Here is a 16,829-nt window from a genome sequence, read left to right as displayed (position 1 = left end):
AGGTTATTGGAGCATGGAATGAGTTGCCATGGGGATCGGTTGAGGCAGAGACAAAATTGTATAAATATTTGAAGCAGAGGAAGGTACAGGGCTATAGGGAGAGCACGGGATAGTGTTGGATTTGCTTCAGCAAAGAATTGGCACAGACACTATCGGGCCAATTAGTGACATTTTGCTCGATTCAAAACCAAACCTGGGGGGGGGGGGGGGGGGGGTGCAGAGCTTTGGGAAGAAAGATGCTCACACATACATGGAGCCCCCAGGAAAGGCAGGAAGAGAAAACCAGGCTTTCACTGTCTGGGTTTTCACCAGCTGCCCACCCCCAGTCCCCACTGGCTGGGCAACTCTCCGACTGCCCTTTAAATTCAAGGCTCCTGAGTTTGAGTGCTCCCATTCACAAATTTGCTGCTGAGTGACTGAGGGACGAGTTGTCTTTGAATGAAAGAAACTTTCGGAGGCATTTCCCTCTGTGGGCATGTCATGCCAGTGACACTGTCTGTGGAGGCTTGTGGGGGGGGGTCCCTTCACTCTCCTCAGGCCCAGCCCTCTTCTTTTTTTTTTTTTGCTCACCTCTGAAGAGCACAGACATGTAGAGCCGGGACTTCTCAGGCCTGAAGGCGGCCAGTCCGCTCACACTGAGCATCTTCAGCAGTCTGCCCTCACTCGCGCCCCATCTCCCGCTGTCTCGGGCGGACGAAGCCCGCTGCCTTCACGCCGCGCTGTCTTCCATTTGGCCCGGCGGCCCCTCTCCATTTCCCCCCTCCCGGTGACAATCCCCGGAACCTTCACACAGCCGCCGAGCGAGTGTAACAAAAGGCGTCATGTGACAGCTGGCAACAATGGGGCGTCACATGACAATGAGATGGAACCAAGGCCACGTGTCCCGGGAGCTGCTCCCACTGGGCTTCGTGCACTGAACGACCCACCCCTGGAAATAACACCAGCCTTCAAAATCCAACAGCTCAAGGAACTCACAAAGAAATGATCAACACTCTGAATTGGGTGAAATCATATTTTTAGGTGCAACTTATACAGCTGTGCTTGGGACTATCTTTCCCAATAGTCCCCTGCACTGAATCTGCAGTGAGCACTGCTGTAAATGTAGAGACACCTGGAGAAATGGAAGCAGACCTCACAATTCATTTTAATTTCTCGCTTTATTCAGAAACCAGAGTGAGGCGCAAAGGGTTAACAACAGAAAAGATAATGAGCAAATCAGGATGACATAAACTGACTGAGTTCTGCAATTTGCCTTTTGCATAGAATTTACAGCACAGAAACAGCCCAGCTGGTCTTTGCCGGTGTTTATGCTCCACACAAGCCTCCTCCCACACCCTCCTTCATCGAACTCAATCCTTCTATTCCTTTCTCACTCAGGTACTCATCTTGCTTCCTCTTTAAATGCATGTCATTGAATTGAATCTCATTGTGGCTTTCAAGTGTGTTTTGTGATCATTTAGACAATGATTCCAACAGTTGAGGTTTTTTTCCCCCCAGATAAAGATGTGAATATTTGTTCTTGGCTGCAGCCGCTGGAAGTGGTGTGAGGGCTCCATATAAAAAGGAAGAGTTGCATTTCGATATCGCCTTTCATGCCCCTCAGGACGTCCCAAAGCACTTTACAGCCAATGAAGTGGTCTTGAAGACTGTTGTAATGTAGGAAACGCACAGCAAGGTCCCACAAACAGCAATATAAATCTTGTCGGCCTGCTTCGCCCCAGCTCGAAAGCAAAGGCTGAATCTGGTGGATGGCTCATTGCCTTGATCACTGCCTCTGGGGAAAGCATTGGGAAGTACTAGCAATGGGAAATGGAATTAGAAACACACTCCTGGATCAAGGAACAGTTGAGGCAGGGTCTTGCTCACTGTTTTGTTGGTTTATCCATCTTTAAACAGCATTTCCTTACGATTGGCATACCATACCACTGTCCCGTTTAATGCTTGCTCTCTCTTGTGGTGCTTAATCTCCTACAAATATTAGATACGTTGAATTCCAACTACAACCGATTGGCCCAATCACCACAATGATCAAATTCTTGAATCTGGTCGTGTTGGTCCTCATTTTTTGGCTTTCTTCCCTAGACAAATATACAAGTTATTTTTTTCCCAGTAATTCACCATATGAATCACAGACGTTTCAGTGGGATGGTACAGTGCTATATGAATGCAAGTATTTATTTATTTCGACTTTGGTATCATCTGCAAACTTTGAGATTTTGCTTACTATACCCTCCTCTAAGTCACTAATATACTTCTGTAAAAGCAAGGATGCTTTTGGGATCTCTCGTTCGGAATCTCTTCCCAGCCTGAAAAATTCCCATTTGTGGCTACCCCACATTTCCTGCTCTTAAAACAATTTTCTCGCCAACACAATCCTTCACCTCCAATTGCTACTTACTCTTTAGTCTCTGGTTTGGCAATGTGGAGCCTATCAATGGTTTTCTGAAAATCCAAGTATGTAACATTGACTCCACTTCTCCTGTTTTAAATGTTTCTGAAAAGCTCCAGCACGTCAGTGAAAGGTGATCTCTCTTTTCCATATCCACACTGATTCTCGTTTAGTACTGTTCACTTCCTAATCTCTCAAAGCCTTTCCTTTCAACAGATGTTAAACTGAAAAAGAAGGTAATACATTTATGTGGTGCCTTTCACGACCTCAGGAGATCCCGAAGTACTTTTGAAATGTCGTCACTGTTGAAATGTCGGAAATGCCGCAGCCAATTTGCGCACAGCAAGATCCCACAAACAGCAATGTGATCATGACCAGATAATCTGTTTTTAGTGACGTTGGTTGAAGGATAAACATTGGAAGGACACCAGGCGAGAACTCCCCTGCTCTTCTTCGAAATAGTGCCAGGGAATCGTTCACGTCCACTTGAGCGGGCAGAGGGCCGAGGTTTAACGTCCCATCCGAAAGACGCCACCCTCTGACAGTGCAGCACTCCCTCAGTACTGCATTGCAGTGCCAGCCTAGATTTTGTGCTCAAGTCTCTGGAGTGGGACTTGAACCCACAACCTTCTGACTCAGAGGCGAGAGTGCTACCCACTGTACCATGGCTCACATTAAAAGGTTCTCGGCTTGTTTGTTGATTCCTTTCTTTCACATGAATTTAGCAAACTTCCAAAAATGTAGACTCTACCCAACCCCCATTCACTCTCCTCCTGAGGAACCTTTCGTCCAGCTGCCCAATGGTGAGTTAAGCAAAACTCCACCATACCTATCTAATCTTACAGCATAAACCCAATACCCGTTGCGATCTTTGACATGATCTTGTATCATTAATTTCTGACATTGACTGAAAGCAAGCTTCTACGCGAGTCAGGCAAGGAATTTGGGAATGTGATAGTGGAGATTAGGGAGGGCCACTCCACCCTGTCTTCCCAATCAAGGACTGGGTAAATTTGTGACGGACGAGCTTGAAGGGGAAATAAGATGAAAATGTTCTGTTGGGTTGAGGCTAACTTGGAGAGGAGGGTAGCAAAGATGGAAGAGCTAGGCTCGAGCAGGGGAAAAAAGTGATGGACAAGAACAGCCAGCTAATTTGAACATTTTAATACCTTAAAATATCAGCATGTTTCAGGGGAATAAAATGAGGGGGTGGCAATTTGTCTTCCTCATTATTCAATAAACCAGAAAGCAAGAAAATCCTGTTCTTCAGTTGTTCCATCAGATTTTCCCCGATTGACTGAAGATTTCATCTACGTGTTGTCAATCAACCACTACCTTATCAGCACACTTCAACACCAACCCACATCACCTTGCTGATCCACAAGACAATCCACCAGCATGGAGTAGTAATTGAAGAATGGAGTGCTGTACCTTTGCCAACAAATCCAAGGTTGGTGTTGAGAGTGCCATGGTGGCAGGGCAGATATGTCCATGCATAAAACCTAGAAAGTGATCATCACGTTGGCATCTCGGACTGCAGGTGCTGCTTTAAAGTTGGATGGTCCGTCACCAGATCGTGAGGTGCTCTGAATCGTCTGTCTTTTACAATCCTCAAGGCTGGATTCTGCTGAAGCAAAACATCACACACGTCCTGGTGACCCATTTCCGCAGCCTACGGACAAAAGACACCCATTTTGAAAAACATCTTCCCATCATAATTCCATCAAAAGAATGGACTCCCAGCGATGGAGCCCTGCGGTTAATTAAACTTGGGACTGACATGAGGGGCAGCTGGCTGGGAGAATGACATGTTTACAGATCAAATAGTACAATCACTGAAGCAGTCTGTAATATGGACTGATGTCAACCAAGGTGCCTCCCACAAACTCTTCAAAATTAGTCCGAAGCTGAAGAATTCCTCCACGGTGAAGTCATTTAAAAAAAAAATGTTTAAGCGATGAATATTAACGAGGCCCCCACCCCCCTTTTTGCTCGTACCCCTGGGTCACACAATTACATTCAAGAGCAGACGGGGCAGCAAACTCTTAGGGTTCCACCAACATCACTCTCAACCAGCCACCAGAAGGTGCGGGAAAGAGGACTTGTAAAGAACTCCTCACTTTCCCGTACCATCTGGAGAGGAGCCCGAGCTGTAATTTGGACCTGTAGAATATTATGGTTAGCAGCTTGATTTGGGTAAAGAGTGCCATGGGTTAATTGGAATAAAGAGCGATGGAGAGAGAGAGAGAGAGAGAGTGCAGCATGTGCCAAGGACACCTCTGTGCAGAAGACAGCTTGAGCAAGATAAGGCAGCTGGTGCAGAAGGAATGAAATGTATTCTCATAAAATAAAAACAGAATTGCTGAGCAGGTCAGGCATCATCTTTTCATCAGAACTGGAAGAAGTTAGAGATTTAACAATTTTAAAGCAAGTGCGGAGCCAGGGAAGAAGGGGAGGGTTGGAGGAAAGAACAAAGAGGAAGGCAGAGGGCCTCGGTTTAACGTCTTACCCAAAGGACGGCACCTCCGACAGTGCAGCGCTCCCTCAGTACCGACCCTCCGACAGTGCGGCGCTCCCTCAGTACCGACCCTCCGACAGTGCGGCGCTCCCTCAGTACCGACCCTCCGACAGTGCGGCGCTCCCTCAGTACCGACCCTCCGACAGTGCGGCGCTCCCTCAGTACCGACCCTCCGACAGTGCGGCGCTCCCTCAGTACCGACCCTCCGACAGTGCGGCGCTCCCTCAGTACCGACCCTCCGACAGTGCGGCGCTCCCTCAGTACCGACCCTCCGACAGTGCGGCGCTCCCTCAGTACCGACCCTCCGACAGTGCGGCGCTCCCTCAGTACCGACCCTCCGACAGTGCGGCGCTCCCTCAGTACCGACCCTCCGACAGTGCGGCGCTCCCTCAGTACCGACCCTCCGACAGTGCGGCGCTCCCTCAGTACCGACCCTCCGACAGTGCGGCGCTCCCTCAGTACCGACCCTCCGACAGTGCGGCGCTCCCTCAGTACCGACCCTCCGACAGTGCGGCGCTCCCTCAGTACCGACCCTCCGACAGTGCGGCGCTCCCTCAGTACCGACCCTCCGACAGTGCGGCGCTCCCTCAGTACCGACCCTCCGACAGTGCGGCGCTCCCTCAGTACCGACCCTCCGACAGTGCGGCGCTCCCTCAGTACCGACCCTCCGACAGTGCACCGCTCCCTCAGTACTGACCCTCCGACAGTGCAGCGCTCCCTCAGTACTGACCCTCCGACAGTGCAGCGCTCCCTCAGTACTGCCCCTCCGACAGTGCAGCGCTCCCTCAGTACTGACCCTCCGACAGTGCAGCGCTCCCTCAGTACCGACCCTCCGACAGTGCACCGCTCCCTCAGTACTGACCCTCCGACAGCGCAGCGCTCCCTCAGTACTGACCCTCCGACAGTGCAGCGCTCCCTCAGTACTGCCCCTCCGACAGTGCAGCGCTCCCTCAGTACTGACCCTCCGACAGTGCAGCGCTCCCTCAGCACTACACTGAGAGCTCAAGTCGCTGGAGTGGGATTTGACCTTCTGACTCAGAGGCGAGAGTGCTGCCCACTGAGTCACGGCTGACAATATGGTTGCATCATGTCCTGTGACCAAAAGTGGGTGCATTACAGTAAAAATATAAATATAAATGTAAAATGCAATGTATCCTGTGGGCAGCTTGGACTAAAGGCACCGAAGATCAAGCTCAGGGTTGGGGGTCCAGCCAATGGGGTTGTCCGCATGCCAGTATGTAGACCTGTATCACGTGCTTGCTTACTATGTGTATAAGATAAGGCGGAGGCTAAATCTTATATTTCTTAATAAAGTATTGAAGTTGATGAAACTAGACTCTCAAACCTATTAATGAATAAGATGAGGCAGAGACCAGAATCTTACACCTCCTCCAGCCCTACAACTCTCTGAGATCTCCGCGCTCCTCCAATGCTGGCCTCTTGCACATCCCCGATTTTCAGCGCTCCACCATTGGTGGCCGTGCCTTCAGCCGCCCAAGTTCTGAAATTCCCTCCCTAAATCTCTCTTCCTCAAGACGCTCCTTAAAACCGACTGCTTTCACCAAGCCTGTCCTCGTATCTCCTTACGTGGCTCAGTGCCAATTTTTGTCTGATAATCGCTCCTGTGAAGCACCTTGGGACGTTTTACTACGTTAAAGGCGCTGTAAAAATGCAAGTTGCTGTTGGTGTGATGAGGAACTGGCTATGCGGTGCCACCATGTGGCCACAGAGAAATTCATCATCAAAGGGCAATTTGAAACAAATGAAAATACGTTGAAAGATTTCCTCCAGCCTCGAGGTGTAAGTGACACCATAACCCTGGCAGAAAGACTTCATCTGACCGCTAACTCGGGTGAAATTGTAAACGTGTTCTTCGAGAACCCCCTCCCATCTCGGCATGGGATGCTGCGTGGGAAAGGGAGGTGGTGGTAAGTGAAAGGGTGACTGACTGACAGCAGAGCACGCACTGAGAACGCCACCACACCCGTACCTTGTGTAAGGGGGTCGCGCCATCGTCGTCTGTGATCGCAGGGGTGGCTCCATAGGACAGTAACAGCTTGACCACGGGGAGGTGGCCGCAGTAGGCAGCCCTGTGCAGCGGGGTTGCTCCTCCTTTAGTCTGAGGGTTGCTGTTTGCACCGTTCTTCAGTAAATACTCACAGACCTCGTAATCCCCACGGCGACTGGCGTAGTGCTGTGAAAAAAAAATAAAGAAAGGAATGCAAAGATAACTAGAAAGGAGCGCTGTGTGGAAAGCAAAACCTTCTTGCCTTTAATTATCAGCCCCGCTTCTCCGAGATGAGCGGACTTTTGCTGGGATGTGGTCCCTCTGGCTGTGCGTGTGTAAGCCCGGGCATCGAGTGTCGTCAGGCTGCTCTCACATCTCTCCTACTGGCTGATGCAAGAACAGTATGGATTGAGGCCTGGGGGGTGCAAGGTGCCTTCACCACCCGGTATTCCCAGGTGCCATATTCCTTTGAATATGGAAGATTAAGGGGTGATCTTATTGAGGTGTTTAAGATGATTAAAAGAATCGATAGGGTGGATAGAGAGAAGCCACGATCTCATTGAATGTCAGAACAGGCTCGAGGGGCTGAATGGCCTCCTCCTGTTCCTACGTCCCCATCACATGAGGAGACACGGAAACAAATTCCCCAAAAATAATAATTCCGGCACTCTCTGCAGAATAAACAGGGTGACATTTCAAAGCCGCTGGCATTCCGGTGAGTAACAGAGTTTCATCTCAACACTTCAGGGAGTATGTCTAATAAATCTCAGTCCAATTTGGAAGTAAACGTGGTCGGTCTGTCTGGTCCACCCCAAATTCAAAAATGACCACTCACCACTCTATCCCCAATTCCCCTCCATCGCTTTCTCCACTAAATGTCTATCCAAAGCTCCCTCTTGAACTTACCAACACTATCCGCCTCCAATTGCCTCTCCAGGCAGTAAGTGGTTAAATTTGAACTGTTTGAGCCGTGCCTGCCATCCCACTGTCTGTTTACGTCTCTACGGAGATAGTCACTATTGCACAAGCTTTACTCACCAACGCAGTGTAGCCCGACAGATCAGGCAAATTAGGGTCGGTTCCCTTTTCCAGAAAACTCTGCACCCTGCTGAAGTCACCGTTACTGGCAGCTGACCAAATGCCTACACGAGGGAAGAGGAGAAACAGACCGAGAGAAACAACGTTCAAATCATTTAACCAACAACTTCCTTCTTGAATGCAATTCCGGGCCCCCCCCTTGTATGTCTTTTTCCCCCATTAGTGCCCAGGGGCCGGGCATTCTCCCTCAGCCGGTGGCCCTGGGAAGGTTGCTTTTAATTTATATTAATATTTATTTTCCCCGCCCAGTTCACTTTTTAATGGTTTTCCCTGCCTGGCACTATCCCTGATCGAGGTGGAAGGCAGCTGACCAGGTCCTAAGTCTCCGCCTCTACCCAACTCTGACAATCATAGAATCGTACAGCACAGAAGGAGGCCATTCGGCCCATCGTGCCTGTGCCGGCTCTTTGAAACAGCTATCCAATTAGACCCATTCCCCCGTTCTTTCCCCATAGTCCTGCAAATTTCTACTTTTCAAGTATTTATCCAATTCCCTTTTGAGAGTTATTATTGAATCTGCTTCCACCGCCCTTTCAGGCAGCGCATTCCAGATCAGAACAACTTGCTGCGTAAAAACATCTCTTCTCACCTTCCCTCTGGTTCTTTTGCTAATTACCTTAAATCTGTGTCCTGTGGTTACCGACCCTCGTGCCACTGGAAACTGTTTCTCCCGATCAAAACCCCACATGATTTTGAACGCCTCTATTAAATCTCTCCTTAACATTTTCTGCTCTAAGGAGAACAATTCCAGCTTCTCCAGTCTCTCCACATAACTGAAGTCCCTCATCCCTGGTACCATTCTAGTAAATCTCCTCTGCACCCTCTCCGAGGGACAAGCTGCTGGAAGGTGCAGAAAAGCAGCCGCAGCCTTGGGGTGACTCTCCCTCTGATTTCTTTCCCGTGGGAAAAGGAAAACTACCAAAGCTTCTGACCTCCCTTCCTGTGCATCAATCATGACCGACTCTCCCCATCAACCGTTGCACAATCCCACCCAAACCGAGAGAGGCAAAGAGCACAGGAGGAATAGGAACATGCATACTACTGTGTCCTCATCCAACATCAGCACACACGCACGTCCAACAAAGATCTCTGGATATAGGAGCACGACCCTGCTAGTTTTTCTCTTCCCTAGCCCAGAATTACTGAGCCCAATTGTTGCAGCCATAACATGCACTGACTGAGATCAGGTAAGTCTTCAAAGACCACAGATCAATCCTGGGGTCTTCATCATCATCTGTACAGCTCAATTACTCATTGGATAAATTTACTGGGCCACCTGACCCTGTTGTGTTCTTCCTACTGACATTCTATAGAAATATTTTTAAAAATAAAATAGATTTAAAAATAAGTATGTGATTGGTGTCAAGCTGTCAGCCTTGGCTCAGTGGGCAGCACTCTCGCCTCCTAGTTGGAAGGTTGCAGGTTCAAACCTTACTCCAGAGGCTTGAGCGTGTAATCTAGGCTGACACATTGTTTGTTCAGGGGCAAAATTCCTCCTGTCGATAATTTCAGCAAGGTCCTGTCTGCCCTCTCAGGTGGATGTAAAAGATCCCATGGCACTACTTCGAAGAAGAGCAGAAGAGTTCTACCTGGTGTCCTGGTCCAATATTTATTCTCCCAAGCAACATCTTCAGAAGTACTTCATTGGCTGTGAAGCACTTTGGGACGTTGTGAGATTGCGAAAGGCGCTATATAAATGCAAGTTCTTTCTTCTATCCAACTTGCCTCAACAGCACAGATACGAATCCCACAGAGGAAACTGCCTCCAATGAACAGTGTGTGAAAACATCAACATTCTGGTTCACTGGACCACCCCTGATAAAAACTTAAATGCCCTTGTACCTCTGTCAAAGTCCATTTCTTCCAGTGTCTGATGGACACTTCTCGGCACTGAGGAACCGTGAGAACAGCAGCTACAATCCAAACCATGGTTAACTGAGGCCATGATTCCGGTGTCGCTGTTGATAGCAGGTATCCCATGCACCAGTATAACCATGCTGCGAGAGAGAGAATAGATAAAATTAACAGGAAATTTAATGAACTAAATCTCTCTCATGCATCCAGTTTGCATTGTGCGATATTGGTAATAAACATGTTCATGCATTTGGATGAAATTTCTTTGTCTGCTATTTTAACAAAGTCATTAACCGGGAAACAGGAATTTCATAAGAAGGCATAAACACATCAGAATTTCTATATTTGGCTCGCCAAAAAGTTCCAGGTTTGATCCTTGGTCTTAGCTGATTTCGTTGGTGGTAGTAGGCCTCAGGCAATTGGCTTTAGGCACCTGAAGTAGCACAAGGCTGCTGGTTAGCAACTGAAGATCACAACCATGCTCCACGTCCAACTCTACCACCGATTCTTTATTGTAAACAATTTTACAACACCAAGTTATAGTCCAGCAATTTTATTTTAAATTCACAAGCTTTCGGAGGCTTCCTCCTTCGTCAGGTGAACGACCTGACGAAGGAGGAAGCCTCCGAAAGCTTGTGAATTTAAAATAAAATTGCTGGACTATAACTTGGTGTTGTAAAATTGTTTACAATTGTCAACCCCAGTCCATCACCGGCATCTCCACATCATGACCGATTCTTTACTCAGAGAGTGGTGAGAATGTGGAAATCACTACCACATGCACTGGTTGAGGCGAATAGTGTAGATGCATTTGAGGGGAAGCTAGATAAGTACATGAGGGAGAAAGGAATAGAACGTCATGCTGATAGGGTGAGATGAAGTAGGGAGGGAGGAGGCTCGTGTGGAGCATAAACACCAGCACAGACCAGTTGAGCCGAATGGCCTGTCTCTGTGCTGTAAATTCTGTGCAATTCTATGTTACCACATCAAAAGGCGCAATTTCCAATCCTTCAGATTTCAGTTTTGGGGGAGGTGAAATTGCTCATCAATTTTACCAAAAATTGTTGGTATGGAAATCCCACTTTGCATTTGCACCATCATTGTGCTGAAATTATCGACAGGAGGAATTTCACTCCTGAACAATCAATATTGAAATGGGCTATTTTTAAAACTAACAATTAATTAAAAATGTTCCTGGCCTTCTTTCTGTCCAATCTTGGCAGCACCAGCTTCTGTACATTGCTCCTCCCACATCCACGGCCATTCCCTTTTGAAGTCTCGACACCAGGACCCCCTTTCGAGAGGGATTCTCACATCAGTAATTTTCTTAAGGCATCTTCCAAGATCAAGGGACTCATTTTTTTTTAAAAACGGGAGACTGATGCAACTTGCCCTCGGGATCTATTGCTGTGTGAGGCAGCAGACAAAATCCCAAATCTTTGTGCTCCTGCCTCTGGCAATGACAGCATTGCATTGTTATTCTGTAGGTTGAGGTGCTCGCCATTCACAGGGACAGACAGTGCAGCAAGTGTCCTTACCAGTCTGCTGTCGCCCATGGATGGTTACGTGTGGCCATTTCTTGCTGCTGTGGCCACCACGACCAGGGTGTTACATGGACAGCACCGTGGCAGCAGTGGGCTAAATTCAAAAATGCTGGATGTGGTAAAATATTTGATTAATTTATTTTATTTTCTGTGTACCAATGCCACCGCCATTTAATTAGTTCTTATTGATCAATGTAATTATTTCAGTGTCTATTTTGTTCCTACAGCTCCATTCTGTCTTTGGATACCCAAACTACACTACAGTGTTACAAACTAATTTTCTTTTCATTTTACAAACTAGTTTACAATAGTTTTTTGCACTGATGCTAATCTCGAATACGTTGAGCTAAATTGAGGGCAGATATCTCCTTACAGGAAAGGTAAAGCTGTCATCTTTACTTGTCCCATTATCACCTCATTTTGCTTTGTACCATCATCCCGTTTGTCATTTAATCACCCCTGCCCTCCGCCCCATCACAGACCTTTCCCCTTTGTTCTTTCCCTGGCTTAGTACTTGCTTAAAAAGCTGTTCATCGCTCAACACCTTCCAGTTCCAATGAAAATTATCGACCTGACACATTAACTCGGTTTCTCTCTCCACGGACGCTGCCTGACCTGCTGAGTATCTCCAGCATTTTGTGTTTTTATTTCAGAAATGTCGACCCAGTCTTTCAAAAGCCCACATTGTCGATATAGTTTCATTACAAGCGCGGCATCAAAGCAGCCCGTTACACACCAATACGTTGCGGTTTCCAGGGTCTCGCAAAAGGCTCCGATTAACCTCCAAGTGGACAGTTGCTCAAACCCTGAGCGTGTCTTGAAACCAAAGGCTGGAAGGAAGGAAGGATCCGGCCTCCGTGCAATGGACTGAGTTCAAACGCAGAAACAACGTGCACTTTGCAGACAAGCCCCCTCCCCCCGGTGAGTCAGCGCTTCCGACACCACCGACCCCGGGGCAAAGAGCAGCTCGAACCCTGTGAGAATGTGTCGGTGCAAACTCCACTCACCCTCACCCTCCACCTCCACCTCAAGGAGAGGGAGGGAGGGAGGGAGTGATTGACAGGTCGCTGAGGGCAAAGAGATACATCCAGCCCCGCAGCCAATCGGAGGACGGAGGGGGCGGGACCTCAGTGTATCCAAATAAAAAGCGGGGGGAACCAATCGGGACCCGGTCACGTGATCCGTCCCGCAGGTTTCCCGGGGCCCGTTGAAAAACTCCAACTTGTCTTTTTTAAAATGTACAAGAACAATTTTTAATCAAAATTTAATGCGGATTCACTAGTAATTACTTTCGCGCATTAACTGTATATTTGAACACCAAATGACCATCAAATACAGCTACTGTTTCAGGGTCCAACATCGCAAACTGCATTAAATTCGGCCACAGGAAGGTGAAAGGATATCCACCCTCATTACCAGGGCGGACTGAATCTCCCAAATAATCTTTCACCACATCAACTACCACTGCAGCAACTCACCAAGCGACCTCTGCCGCCGAAATCCTACCCTCCTCCGTAAACTCTCAGCATTTTGTATATTATGGTGCTGTTATATTGTAGGAACATATGTAAGGAGTCTTACAAATCAAATTGGGCAGAGCAGCCTTGAGGACGAGTTCATTGAGTGCATCAGGGATGGATTTCTTGAGCAGTATGTAACTGATCCTACAAGGGGGCAGGCAACCTTGGACCTGGTCCTGTGTAATGAGTCAGGATTAATTAATAATGTCCTAGTTAAGGATCCCCTTGGAACGAGCGACCACAACATGGTTGAATTCCATATCCAATTACAGGGTGAGAAGGTTGATTCTCAAACAAGCGTACTGAGCTTGAATAAAGGAGACTATGATGGTATGAGAGCGGAATTGATTAAAGTGGACTGGGAAAATAGATTAAAGGGTAAGACGGTACATGAGCAGTGGTGTTCATTTAGGGAGTTATTTTACAACTTTCAAAATAAATATATTCCACTGAGGAAAAAAGGGTGTAAAAGAAATGACAGCCACCCGTGGCTAAGTAAAGAAATCAAGGATAGTATCCGACTAAAAACAAGGACATATAAGGTAGCCAAACTTAGTGGGAGGATAGAAGATTGGGAATTCTTCAAAAGACAGCAAAAAGTAACTAAAGGATTGATTAAGAAAGGGAAGTTAGATTATGAAAAGAAATTAGCAAAAAATATAAAAACAGATAGCAAGAGTTTCTATAGTTATATAAAAAGAAAAAGGGTGGCTAAGGCAAACGTCGGTCCCTTAGAGGATGAGACCGGGAAATTAATGGTGGGAAACATGGAGATGGCAAAAATGCTGAACAAATATTTTGTTTCAGTCTTTACGGTAGAGGACACTAAGAATATCCCAACACTGGACAAACAGGGGACGCTTGGGGGGGAGGAGCTAAATACGATTAAAATCACTCAGGAGATGGTACTCAGTAAAATAATGGGACTCAAGGCGGATAAATCCCCTGGACCTGATGGCTTCCATCCTAGGGTCTTGAGGGAAGTGGCAGTAGGGATTGTGGATGCTTTGGTGATAGTTTTCCAAAATTCCCTGGACTCAGGAGAGGTCCCGGCAGATTGGAAAACTGCTAATGTAACACCGTTATTTAAAAAGGGTAGTAGGCAGAAGGCTGGAAATTATAGGCCAGTTAGCTTAACATCTGTGGTGGGTAAAATTTTGGAGTCTATTATTAAGGAGACAGTAACGGAACATTTAGATAAGCATAATTTAATAGGACAAAGTCAGCATGGCTTTATGAAGGGGAAGTCATGTCTGACAAATTTGCTTGAGTTCTTCGAGGATATAACGTATAGGGTGGATAAAGGGGAACCAGTGGACGTAGTGTATTTAGACTTCCAGAAGGCATTCGACAAGGTGCCACATAAAAGATTATTACTTAAGATAAAAAATCACGGGATTGGGGGTAATATTCTGGCATGGGTGGAGGATTGGTTATCAAACAGGAAGCAGAGAGTTGGGATAAATGGTTCATTTTCGGACTGGCAACCAGTAACCAGTGGTGTTCCACAGGGGTCGGTGCTGGGTCCCCAACTCTTTACAATCTATATTAACGATTTGGAGGAGGGGACCGAGTGCAACATATCAAAATTTGCAGATGATACAAAGATGGGAGGGAAAGTAGAGAGTGAGGAGGACATAAAAAACCTGCAAGGGGATATAGACAGGCTGGGTGAGTGGGCGGAGATTTGGCAGATGCAATATAATATTGGAAAATGTGAGGTTATGCACTTTGGCAGGAAAAATCAGAGAGCAAGTTATTTTCTTAATGGCGAGAGACTGGAAAGTACTGCAGTACAAAGGGATCTGGGGGTCCTAGTGCAAGAAAATCAAAAAGTTGGTATGCAGGTGCAGCAGGTGATCAAGAAAGCCAACGGAATGTTGGCTTTTATTGCTAGGGGGATAGAATATAAAAACAAGGAGGTATTGCTGCAGTTATATAAGGTATTGGTGAGACCGCACCTGGAATACTGCATACAGTTTTGGTCTCCATACTTAAGAAAAGACATACTTGCTCTCGAGGCAGTACAAAGAAGGTTCACTCGGTTAATCCCGGGGATGAGGGGGCGGACATATGAGGAGAGGTTGAGTAGATTGGGACTCTACTCATTGGAGTTCAGAAGAATGAGAGGCGATCTTATTGAAACATATAAGATTGTGAAGGGTCTTGATCGGGTGGATGCAGTAAGGATGTTCCCAAAGATGGGTGAAACTAGAACTAGGGGGCATAATCTTAGAATAAGGGGCTGCTCTTTCAAAACTGAGATGAGGAGAAACTTCTTCACTCAGAGGGTGGTAGGTCTGTGGAATTTGCTGCCCCAGGAAGCTGTGGAAGCTACATCATTAGATAAATTTAAAACAGAAATAGACAGTTTCCTAGAAGTAAAGGGAATTAGGGGTTATGGGGAGCGGGCAGGAAATTGGACATGAAGCTGAGTTCGGATCGGTCAATGCCCTGTGGGTGGCGGAGAGGGCCCAGGGGCTGTGTGGCCGGGTCCTGCTCCGACTTCTTGTGTTCTTTAGATTTGTGGTTGGGATCAGATCAGCCATGATCTTATTGAATGGCGGAGCAGGCTCGAGGGGCCGATTGGCCTACTCCTGCTCCAATTTCTTATGTTCTTATGTTCTTAACACCAGGTTATAGTCCAACAGCTTTATTTGAAATCACAAGCTTTCGGAGCTTTCCTCCTTCGTCAGGTGAGTCAAGGAGGAAAGCTCCGAAAGTTTGTGATTCCAAATAAAGCTGTTGGACTATAACCTGGTGTTGTAAGACTGCTGACATTTGTCCACCCCAGTCCATCACCGGCATCTCCACATCATATAGGAACACAGGAACAGGAGTAGGCCATTCAGCCCCTCGTGCCTGCTCCGCCATTTGATAAGATCACGGCTGATCTGTGATCTAACTCCATATACCTGCCTTTGGCCCATATCCCTTAATACCTTTGATTGCCAAAAAGCTATCTATCTCAGATTTAAATTTAGCAATTGAGTTAGTATCAATTGCCATTTGCGAAAGGAGTTGCTTGATACCAATATCGCATTTGGGCAATGCAGAGCTGCCAGCACTCAGTTATACTGCTGGGCCTGCAGCGTTGTGTGTGACTTGAGGTGAGCTTGGAGGTGGTGTACCCAGGATATTGCTTGACTTTCTTGGTGGCAGAGGTCAGTGAGTGGGGGGGGGTCTGTGCTGTCAAAGTCATCTTGGTGGGTTGCTGCAGCGCATCCTGTAGATTCCACATACTGCAGCCAGTGTGCCGGGGTAGATATTGATTCCAGTGGCAGGGGCACCGATCAAGTGAACTGCTCTGTCCTGGATGGTGTCGAGCTTCAAATGTTGTTGCACTGCACCCATCCAGGCGAGTATTCCATCACACTCCTGCCTTGAGCATTGTACAGCTTTAAGCAGTCAGGGGAGCCAGTCATTGAAATGGTTCTCTCACGATGGCATTGAGTAGGGGATCCCATTGTAGTGGTTATGTTACTTGACTAATAATCCAGAGAACGCGAGTTCAAATCCCGCCATGGCAGTTTGAGAATTTGAATTGTTTAAAGAACAATCAGGAAATTAAAAGCTGACCTTAAGCTATCAGATTGTCATAACAACCCAACTGGTTCTCTAATATCCCTTAGGGAAGGTAACCTGCCGTCCTTACCTGGTTTGGTTTGTATGTGATTCCAGTGCCAGACCAACGTGGTTGGCTCTTATAACTACTCTAACAAGCCACTCAGTTGTAACAAACTACAAAGAATATCACACACAGTTCAAGGAAGGCGGCCCACCATCACCTTCTCAGGGCAATAACTGCTGGCCTTGCTAGCGACGCTCACATCCTGAGAATTAACCAAAAAAAAATGTCTACCTTGCTCTTGTAGCCAGGGTGTTGATATGGCTGATC

The 16,829-nt window shown here is 47.2% G+C and overlaps 2 protein-coding genes across 4 annotated transcripts in view; both read right to left on the bottom strand.

Moving 5' to 3' along the window:
- Positions 1-643, bottom strand: part of LOC137336047 (myoferlin-like) — a 129,065-nt gene extending 128,422 nt beyond the window's left edge. Inside the window, exon 1 of the mRNA XM_068001549.1 lies at positions 571-643. Within this exon, the coding sequence (XP_067857650.1) occupies positions 571-643 (73 nt within the window). The remainder of the gene's footprint in view (positions 1-570) is intronic.
- Positions 644-3,538: 2,895 nt separating this feature from the next.
- On the bottom strand, positions 3,539-12,989 carry ankrd39 (ankyrin repeat domain 39). Of its 3 annotated transcripts, none has more exons than XM_068001365.1 (5): positions 12,890-12,989; positions 9,856-10,010; positions 7,954-8,057; positions 6,898-7,101; positions 3,539-4,061 (listed from the first exon to the last, which is right to left on the bottom strand). In XM_068001365.1, the coding sequence occupies exons 2-5, from the start codon at positions 10,007-10,009 to the stop codon at positions 3,906-3,908; spliced, it is 618 nt and encodes a 205-aa protein (XP_067857466.1). In that variant the 5' UTR covers position 10,010; positions 12,890-12,989; the 3' UTR covers positions 3,539-3,905. The 3 variants fall into 3 exon arrangements, with proteins under 3 accessions (XP_067857466.1, XP_067857465.1, XP_067857463.1); XM_068001364.1 differs by lacking the exon at positions 12,890-12,989 and adding an exon at positions 12,148-12,475; XM_068001362.1 differs by lacking the exon at positions 12,890-12,989 and adding an exon at positions 12,027-12,122.
- Positions 12,990-16,829: the final 3,840 nt, after the last annotated feature.

This window comes from Heptranchias perlo, chromosome 20 (genome assembly GCF_035084215.1).
Source record: "Heptranchias perlo isolate sHepPer1 chromosome 20, sHepPer1.hap1, whole genome shotgun sequence".
In the NCBI taxonomy this organism is placed as follows: Eukaryota; Metazoa; Chordata; class Chondrichthyes; order Hexanchiformes; family Hexanchidae; genus Heptranchias; species Heptranchias perlo.
The sequence above is the reverse complement of the archived record's forward strand: the minus strand, read 5'-3'. Positions and strand labels throughout refer to the sequence as shown.